The 10,178-nt window shown below is 46.7% G+C and overlaps 1 protein-coding gene across 1 annotated transcript; it reads right to left on the reverse strand.

The window, feature by feature from the left end:
* Window positions 1-7,742: 7,742 nt before the first annotated feature.
* GLOTRDRAFT_92448 (uncharacterized protein) lies at window positions 7,743-10,158 on the reverse strand (the record flags this gene model as incomplete). The annotated part of the gene is made up of 8 exons (XM_007866324.1): window positions 7,743-8,135; window positions 8,192-8,326; window positions 8,520-8,547; window positions 8,569-8,639; window positions 8,706-8,921; window positions 9,177-9,240; window positions 9,353-9,569; window positions 9,777-10,158. The coding sequence occupies 8 exons, from the start codon at window positions 10,156-10,158 to the stop codon at window positions 7,743-7,745; spliced, it is 1,506 nt and encodes a 501-aa protein (XP_007864515.1).
* Between the last annotated feature and the right edge of the window lie 20 nt (window positions 10,159-10,178).

Here is a 10,178-nt window from a genome sequence, read left to right on the forward strand (position 1 = left end):
GCAGTGAGTACACAACCTCCTCACCGCCTTAGGATTCCCATTCTGAAGCGAGTCGCCCCGACTTCAGACGAAGTCCTTCGTGATGCTGCGGGGTTACCGCACAGTGTCTCGACCTTCCATTTATAGCGACTCGCGTCCTTAACTTTGTAGGGAGGATTGCACTTTCTTCTCCCGGGCCCATATCGTGACAAAAGTGTGACATTGCGTGCTCGGCCGCAAATGGTAAGTGCCCGTTTTTGGAAGCTTCGCGAAGACGGATCGGGGGATCCGCAGCGCCTTGTGCCTCAGGCTCTTACAGTGCTTTGCATAAAAGTCCGGAAACCGCGATCCGCGAAATGTTGTTTGTGCCAGCCAAACAAACCTATATGGGGTAGTCGATCACCGTAGCACGGGCTGTTGACTGGTTGGCGGGATGCTTCGACATTCATGTATGGGGGTTGTTCTTGGGGGATTTTAACCTCTGTGTGCTCGATATCCTAAGGAGATACAGATCTGAACGTTATTCAGCCTTGAGACGGGCATTTGTGTCCCAGGAGTGATATAGGCTGACTCGAGGACCGTCGCGCCCTCGGTCAGGTATTACCCTATAAGGGATTGTTTGGCTGGGACAAACAGAAACGCGTGAAACACAGTTTCCGGACTTTTATGCAAAGCACTGTAAACCATCCGTCCTTAGCGTTCTCGCTCCTCCTTTACTAGGGCACATGTGCAGTGTTATATAATACAAATCTATTTTTAATTTATTACCGGATACAGAACGAACAAGAGGAGGAGAATGCTATAGGACAGCTGGCACAAATGTTATCGCCGAGATCCCCGAGGCTGACTAAGCGGACGGTACTTGAAGCCTTTCACCAGCGGTCGGTGGGCCTTCACACAACCATTTACAGCTTATTACCTTGGGATTTACTGCTCGGTGTACTTTATAGTAATGTAAAAATGTCCTAACTGAATGGTATACTCATGCAATGGTTATCAGTAGTACCGAAGGCTGAATATCCGGCTGAAGAGGCATAATGGCTATAGACAAGCCCCTCTGAGTGTCAGAAGTATACCAAAGGTATTTGCATTGGTCTTGAACTATTTTAGCACCCGTTTATATGTGCTCTGCATGAGCTCAACGAGGTAGGTGTCGAGACGCTTTCTACATCGCCCGCCAACCACTGCTGAGAGGCTTCAGCCACCGTCCGCTTAGTCAGCCTCGGGGATCTCGGTGACGACATTTGTGCCAGCCATCCTATAGTGTTCTCCTCCTCTTGTTTGTTCTGTATCTGGTAATAAATTAAAAATAGATTTGTATTATATAACACTGCACGTGCACCCTAGTAAAGGAGGAGCGAGAATGCTAAGGACGGATGGTTTAGGAGCCTGCTCGTGCCTCCGATACGGGCACCGAGTCTGGAGACTGTCTGTAAGGGGCAAACGTGTCCTTCATATTTCATAAGGCCGCAGGGCCGCGCTCGTGCACAGCAGAACCCGCTACCTTTGACTTGAACTGTGTGTAGACAGCAGCTTCGAATGGGGCTCCTCAACCTCCTGCAATGTGTTGATAATTTCATAGACCTATGGTCCAGGACATGTATAATATATCACAACAAGTCTCGGAAATTTATATCAGAACTGAACAAGGCAGTCATGTTCTTCAAGCTCCAAATCTCCGGTCTCAGCCACTCCTTATGAATCGAATGTCCTGCCACTTCTATGCATCCCTCTTGCCTGAGTGTTCAAGTTCCTCTGCCTGTCACTACTGTGTCAGTGGGCCGGCATTCAATACCATTCACCCTCTGTTTCCTTTTGTGATATGTTTTGATGACATACTTCCCTTATTTGGGACTTTAGGGCAGGTTTCTCCCGATCTTGCAAATCTACTATGTAAGTTGTCCACATCAAGGATGCCAAAACCCACTACCAAAGGTAGCGGGAATTTACATTGCCTGAGTTGTAATGGCCATAGTGTAGTTGTTTATTGTGGTAAAGTTTGAGGATACAGACCTGAAGGTCTGGTGTTCGAGTCTCGCGGTTTTCCTTTTGTCTCAACCTTTTGCGTGACTTCCTCACTAGGTCTCTCAAATAAGCGCTTGCAGCATCGGCTGTGTTGCGGAGAAAATCGAGTATTTAGATTAGTTATTTATTGGAACAATGTGAATATTTCTATCGCTCATTCACTCCTTACAAGTGTATCATATCTATGTTCTATGCTACACTCGACTTAACTTTAAGCTACTTGCATGGTGGCGGGGGACACCACCGACCCCGAGTCAGACACCAGTACCATCAGCACGTCTCGGACGCATCACCTTCTCCAGATGGGAGCTGAGCCACAGTTGATCTCCTTTTTTGGTAATGTCAGGGAATATCAAATAGAATTACCATATTTGACTATTTATTTCCAGAGATATACTCAGTGATAGAGCAAATAAGGATAAATATATGGAACAATGGCGAAGTCTGGTTTTTGGCCTGATACAGTACAATGAATCATAGCTAAAATATCAGAGCACATCTCAGGTTGATAGTGAATATGGAATATGGATGCGAATAGAGTAACACATAGCATAAAGGTGCAATATGCCTGATTCAGGTCATCTGGTATATAATCAGGCTGCTGGCGGACCACCAGTGCTGCATCGGCAAGCTGCTCAACAGCCGGCAGCAGCCCACTGGCAGCTAAGAGCGGCTGGGAGAGTGGCTCACAGCCTGGTATGGGCGCAACCAACTTGTATGCCTAGTTCCAAGATAGTGTTTGTGTTCAGTGGAGCTATATGGACATGATGAAGTGGACTTACCTGAGATAACATGAGTACAACAGCAAGCTCATCTGAGAGAGGGAATCGAGCAAAATGACAGAGCACCCATGTCGGATCAACCTCCTCCAGATTGTCTGCAAGCTGCAAGGAATAAACCTCAGCAGGATAATGACGTCTCCATTTCTGGAAAGGATCTAGGTATTCCTGAGGGGTTCGCATCTGGCATCTCACTGCGAACTTCAACGGACCCACCCTCCCGTAGATGTATTGGATGGACCCAGGGACAGTGTGGTTCTCCAAGCCCCTCATAGGGTAGAAGAATATGAGACTATTACCTGTTTCACACAGGCTGCTGACAAGTACATGATGCTACAGAACCTCAGATAAGAGCACAGAGGACCCTGCTGCTGCTGCATTAGGTTCTGCAATGGTACAGGGAACTGCTGAATGGGAAGGTCTTCAAGCCTACTGTCCCTGTGCTTGTTGTGCTTCAACCCAAATGCCTTGTCGAAGAAGTCCTTACACAGCTTGATAGCGGCAGGACAGTCTATTCTTGACAGCCACCATCTTAGATTGGCCCCATGAATGAACAATCAAACCATAGTCACTTCGATCTCTCCTAGATACATAATCGCAATGTCAGCTCAATAACTTGAAATATGAGCTCATACTGACCTGCTTGTGATTGTGAGGTAGCTGCTGCACTATCCCAATAAGGTGCTCAAATGGGAAACCCACCAGTGAACAGGTCCAATCAGCAGCAAGAAGTCATAGATATACTAGGAAATGGCTTCACATCAGGAAAGATCTTGAGCATCATGTACAGTAATTCCCATGTCCTTGAAACAAGATAAATCGTCATGCATTCAACTGCAGCATGTCCTACCTTGATCTCTGATTAAAATTCATACTATGGGGCTCTATATGCTGTAGATTGATGTGGTGTATTTGGTTGTGCCCCAAACTACACACCTCCCACTATATTTACCTGTCAAGGCAGTTTTGCTCAATGGCCTGAAATCTGCCTCCTTGAAATCATGCGTCGGCGTTAGCTGGGCTCTCCTATGTGCCAAATGCAGTTGTCTGTTGGTATTTGAATGGTGGTGGATGAAGGGTCAGATGGCCGATCCTCCAAATCTGGCTGTCGCAATGACCATGGATCATGCACCTTGCACTCATTCACCTTAAATCTTGTTTTCCCACATATTCCAATATTGAGGAATGGCTGAGAATATTTTTAGGTTGAAAATCACAAGTTTATGAGCTGCAGGGTGGGTTCACATTTATATACACCTGTAATGGACCTCATCGCTATACTACCACTTTGTGAAAACATCCAAATGTTTTATATTCATCATCTACATGTATGATTGACCTAGTAAGCAAAAGGTCCCGGAGAGCTGTCGGTATTCGAGCGAGCAGCAGCCCATTATTTCAAGGATGCATGCTGTTTCAAGGATCTGGGAAGGACTGTAGATGTAGGTTGTGATATAGTGCAGGTAAGCATCCACCCGTACCTTGGTCATGGACCGCAAGGAGATGGCACGCAAAGCACACACAAGGTGCATAACACAGTCTAGACCTTGAGTGAACTTCTTAGCAAGTATTGGCGAGATGGCATGGGCAAATTCCACCTGTTGCTGTAGGATTAATGTATTAGATCCCCTTTGTTATTGTAAAGCCTTCTACATTAAACAGCCTTTACAATCATCTGTAATGTATTAGATTTCTGAGTACCCTATGCAGTGTCAGGCAGCCCTGCTGAGCTTGAATACGACAGCCCCGGCATCCCCGGCATGGAGATCCAAATCGGGATTTGATCTGAGCTGTTGCCAATAATAGGTGGGTAGCCATACATGGCCCTGCAGGCCCCAGAAAAATATGGAAAAATATGAAAGATTCAAAATATATTTCTCGGGACAGGCATCATGGTGCTGAAGCTATACATAGTGTGGGAATGTGTCTAGAGTGCCCCACATCAGCCATTCGCAGCTCAAATAAAATCAGGAAATTTTGTGGAACCTGCTGTGGATAATGGGACACATGTGGTATCACTATATTACATCAGCACATGCCAAATATGGCAGCAATTGATATGGGATACCTCCAGGATCTACATTTCAGCCTCTTTTGATATCTGGGGTTTATTTGTCCTTATTATCAATGTTGTTGCTAATGTAGTGGTTAGAATAGTGTATAGAAATAGGGAGTGCTTGTCCCAATCATGTGTAGGTACCATGGGCTGTGCATTGCGGTACACAAATTATTTTCACCACCAGCTCTGGGACAAGGTTCCGCATTTTCCCACACTATTACTATGCCACATTGCTGGGCATTTAGGGATCTTACTCAGCCCATATAAGGCTACATGTTTGCATATGACTCCAAGAGATTCTGAGCAACAGGTGGCTAACTACCACTTTTGGGTAGTACTCCTCCTACGGACTCCCCATGGCTACACTTGTGTCACTATGGGTTATAACACACTTCACATGTACCACCATGTGCATCAGGTTTGGGCCTACTCAGACCACCCTTGGTGACTTGGTGCCAGTCATCCTCAAAAACACCTATATCACATCACCCTGGGATAGCCAATGCACCCAAAGCCTGGTCATTGTACAGCTTCTCCTGGGGAATGACGGATGTCAGGAGATCACAGATCCTCTTACCACTTTCTTGCTTGTTCTGTGATAACTTAGGATCATTGGGCCAGGACGAGAGGGGGAAGGCATGTTGAGGTTCAGGCTTCTTAGATGTATCTTCACTTGATAAGCGGAGTGCATCACAAACTAGATGTTCTGCTACATTTAGGAACAAGGCATGCATTGGTTTGGGTGCCAATTGCCTTGTAACATCCCAGTAAGGCAGCCTCCATAACTCTGACCACTGGACACTGTGGTTGTCGAATTGGGTCCACTGATCCTTGACAGAAGATGCATCCCTCCACTCTTCAGCCCAGTGCTTTACCAAGGCATTGTTGAGCCTCCTCCAAGAGCAATAGTTTGTGTCACGTAAACAATCAATCCCAAATAAATCACACATGGTACAAAGGAATTTACTGGTGGGGCCTGCTGTCTGTTGACAGGCTCCAGGCAAGTCATTGACAACAACAGCAAGAGCACTTCAAGCTATCCTACCCAGGTCCAGACTGAGTGCTGAGCACAAAAAGCGATGTCCACGGAACCAGGATTTCTGTAAAACGTCAATGACGGGATATAATAGTGGAGGATTTAGTTGGGCCATGAGGTGTCATCCCTTCCATGGCAAATCCATCAAAATTGAGCGCAAAGCAGATGTGCAACTCTCCTCAACGATTGATAAACAGTTGCTTCTCATCTGCAGAAGATGTAGGACCTTCAAAGGTTCTGATGGAGTCAGCCTCAAAAGGACTTCATATAAACTCCAGTTGGGGGCAGTCAAGGGATGCAAGAGCATCATCACATGCCTTAGGGCCCATTCGGATCCCCGGCTAACGGTATGTTTTGCAAGCATACACCTGCAGAGGCCAAGCCTGAACTTGCTTGAAGCCTGGTGGCGCTGGTCTGTCACACCGGTCACAATTTCTCGTGTGAGATATGCTTGCCGTAGACGTGTCAAAACTGCCTCACACCTCACGAGCCTGGCTGTATGGCACATCTAGATGTTGCTGATGACAAACAAGTGGAAAGGAGCAAAAGGAATACTGCTTTTACTACTCTCTCTGTACTTGCTGGAGCTCTAGGTGCGATGTATTACCAGAATGTCATGATCAGGACCCCTATGCATACCTTGATTCTGACTGGCCAGATGTGGCTAGAGGAGCTCCTGATCGGGCATTCAGAACAGTTCTACAGGAATATGAACATGTCCAAGCATGTCTTCCATGTACTGCTTTGTGGACTGCAGCTGGAAAGTGGGCTCCGTGACATGAAATATGTAACTGCAGCCGAGCAGCTGGCCATCTTCTGCCACTTTGCATGGAAAGGAGAAAGCAATCGCCACCTCCAAGAGTGATTCCAAAGGAGTGGAGACACCATATCCAGGTGAGAGTATCATTGCCATGTAGGGTTGCATTTTAATAACTCTGATATACAGGGTAATCATACAGGTTCTGAATATGCTTGTATCACACCCATTCTACTCAAATATGTCAAGCTCCCAGATGACTCTACCCCGCTGATAATTGTTTCAAATATGAAATTCTTTCCCTACTTCAAGGATTGTTGTGGTGCAATTGATGGCTCTCGTATTGACACCTTCATCCCTGAAGAAGCACTGCCATGCTATTGTAACCACAAGGGTGGTGTGTCACAGAATGTTCTCGCAATTTGTGACTTCTCAGCCCACATTGACCATGTCCTATTGGGCTGGGAGGGTAGTGCAAATCATGGGCAAATATTTGAGTATGCTTGGGCATGAGATCTCACAGTGCTTGAAGGGTGATACTACCTTGCTGATGCTGGATTTCCACTCTGTGATAGCCTCCTGGTGCCTTACAGAGGAAAGTGATAATCAGCGGTATGATGATCCAATCAGCGGTATGTGATTAAAGTCAACCAATTGACTCTGCTAATCATTATGCTTTTCTGACCCCAAGATCATGAGGAGCTCTCTAATCTCCATCATGTTCAGCTCCGAAATATTATTGAACATGTGTTTGGCATCAGCAAACCGAGATTCAACTTGATGGTGGTAGCACCCGAGTATGATGTGGCTACGCAAGCAAAGTTTGTAGTGGCACTCTGTGCCCTACACAATTTCATTCATACTCATGATCCTTGCAATGCTATAGAGGTAGAATGTCGTCAATCTGGGGAGGCTCTACATTCTCAAGGTCCACCGCAATCTGCAAGGGCCAGATCTGGAATATCACGCGAGGAAAGGAATCAAGCGGAGACACAGCAAGATGAGATTGCAATGGCTATGTGGAGGGACTATCAGGCGATACTCAGAAAGAGGGGGGAGCTATGAATGATAATTGTTTTCCAAGTAATAATCAAAATAAACTACTGTCTAGAGGCTATCACCAAACAAGTCATCCATCTCTGCCTGCAGGAAGTGAGTATGAATGGTCCTGTTTGAGATAGCAAGGTACGTATCTGCCACAGAAGTTCTCTTTGAGAACAGCCTCATGGCATGGACCTGGTCTGTCTCAGCCAGATCACCATCATCTTCGATCTTCCGGATAGCTGCAGAGCGGTGCTGAGGTGATGTCAGAGGTAGCACACCACTGTCACCAGCGGAGCCAGAGGCCTGAGCCTGAGCCGCTTGCGCAACACACTGTATGGCATCTGCAACCTCCACCATGGCTTCAGCTCCAGACTGGTGTCGAATTCGGAGGCAGTGGGCCTTCAGGCAAGCTGGCATTTCATCATTGCTCTCCCACTTATGAGATGCCTTTGGGACCTGAAAAGAAGCTTGGTCAATCTACAGAGAAGATATGCTAGCAGGCTCTGACATACCTGTTCCAGCTGTTTACCCTCTTGCCCATCGAGGGCTCTATCTTTTACAGAGTCAGCAGCAGAGGAGGTAGAGGATGTCCATACATTGGAAGCAGGCATATCATCATCTCTGTCCATAGTGACCTGCCCATCTGACTATTCCTCGTCATCCATATCCTCTTGGCCAGGGTGGAAAGCACCAGCACCAGTTGAAACGAGCCCATCAACAAGGAAGGTGATTTCGTCATAGAGAGGGAACGGTGTCCTTTGCCACTTCGCTGCTTTTGGATTAGACTATAGATAGTTTTGTCAATGATGGTACATTAGTGACACTTGAGGATCCACGTACCTTGATATACCAGTCCCAAACTTCATCCCTTGCTGTCACCATTTTTCACCCATCATCCCACCCAAAGTCTGACACTTCGGGCCCTCGCAACCTCTTCACCTGTACAAATGCTGCCTTGAGCTAGTGGGAGTGTATATATATGTGAGGATGTAGCTCAATTCGTCCCAAGAAATAAGTGGTACTTACATTTGTCCAGTGATCCATGCACTTGCTGGCTGTCTTCTCAACACCATCAGCATACCCTTCAGCCTTCAGAGCATCAGCCATGGCAATCCAGACAGATCTCTTCCATCCATTGTCAGCCTGGTTGCCCTTCTCTTTCTTGTCCTTCAACACCTGGACCATAATTGCATCCTCCGCATCTGTCCAGTGAGCCCAAGATCTCTTGCGCACATCAGAGCCCTGAGAAGCCCAAGGATGAGGCATATGAAAAGAAGAGTACTGGTATTGTCAGATATCAGACTGAAGTCAAGCACTTAGGATAACCACAGTACAGCAATGGTCTACAGCATCAGTAACCATACGAGAAAGCCTGCACAGCAACTGTGACAACCTGCGCGAGCTTTACCAGAACATTCCTGAACAGTCTTTCGGCTCCGCTTAGCTTCCCCAAGCAGACTATAAGCGTACACTTTCGAAGTTGGTGGGCAAGCATACCGTTACTGGGGATCCGAATGGGCCCTTATCCATCAATGATTCAATATTGTGTCTTTCCAGAAGCCTAACATGTAGTCTTCATAGTTGTGCATTATGAATGGCCTAAGCAGCTTCATTGAGCAGTCCCGCCAGTGTTGTTGGTCTCTGTCAATGGAGCTGCACAAATCTGGTCAGACCCAAGCATTTTGCTGGCACAGGTAGCTGGGTATACTGCATCAGCAGATCCTTCCTCAATATAAGGCACATATATGGCTTGGCACTCTGAGCATGTCGCGTAGGTTGTTACATGTCCATCTAGCTTGAATTTTGATACCACAGTATCCACTGTGCTTGGTATGTCTGCCAGCACACACTCCTGGTCCTGCTTAAGCTGACACCCATGCAAAGTGAATGCTAAAGTCAAGATAGTCAATATGGTAGCTAGCATGAAAGCTCCCGCTGACCGGTTCAAGCCCACAATAACAGTGCAGACAGTGACCAGGAATATTGAAACCTGGGCTACAGCACTATACTGATCAATTGGACATTCATGATGGTCATCTTGGAGCAATGTAATTGTCAGCTTATGCTTTACCTGAACGAGCATTATGAGAAACATACCACAGATATAAGTCATCAGATCGGTGCTTTCTGGCACTAATGCCTCGAGCTCCAGTAATTGACCATCCAAAAGCTTCAGCCACTCACACAGTCCTGCCTTTCTTTTGAGGATGCGCAGTGTCCGATGAGTAACAGCATTGAAGCAGCAGTGGAGACATCCTAGACAGTCTTGTGCGTCCCATATTGTATCTGGAGATACACCAGTGGTAAGGCACTGCAGGCTCTCCTCAATGTTGTTTCGTACAGAGTCCAGCTGGGATATGGCCCGAGTGGTGTTGACATGCCGCTCTTCCTTGGAGAGCATATGATCAGAGCTATTTGCATCCAGGAGATGCCCTTCAATGTCCACTTGGACACTACCAGGTGACTGGAGACTAGGCATCTGCACCTGTATTCAAACTT

This window comes from Gloeophyllum trabeum, assembly GCF_000344685.1.
Source record: "Gloeophyllum trabeum ATCC 11539 unplaced genomic scaffold GLOTRscaffold_00004, whole genome shotgun sequence".
Taxonomy (NCBI): domain Eukaryota; kingdom Fungi; phylum Basidiomycota; class Agaricomycetes; order Gloeophyllales; family Gloeophyllaceae; genus Gloeophyllum; species Gloeophyllum trabeum.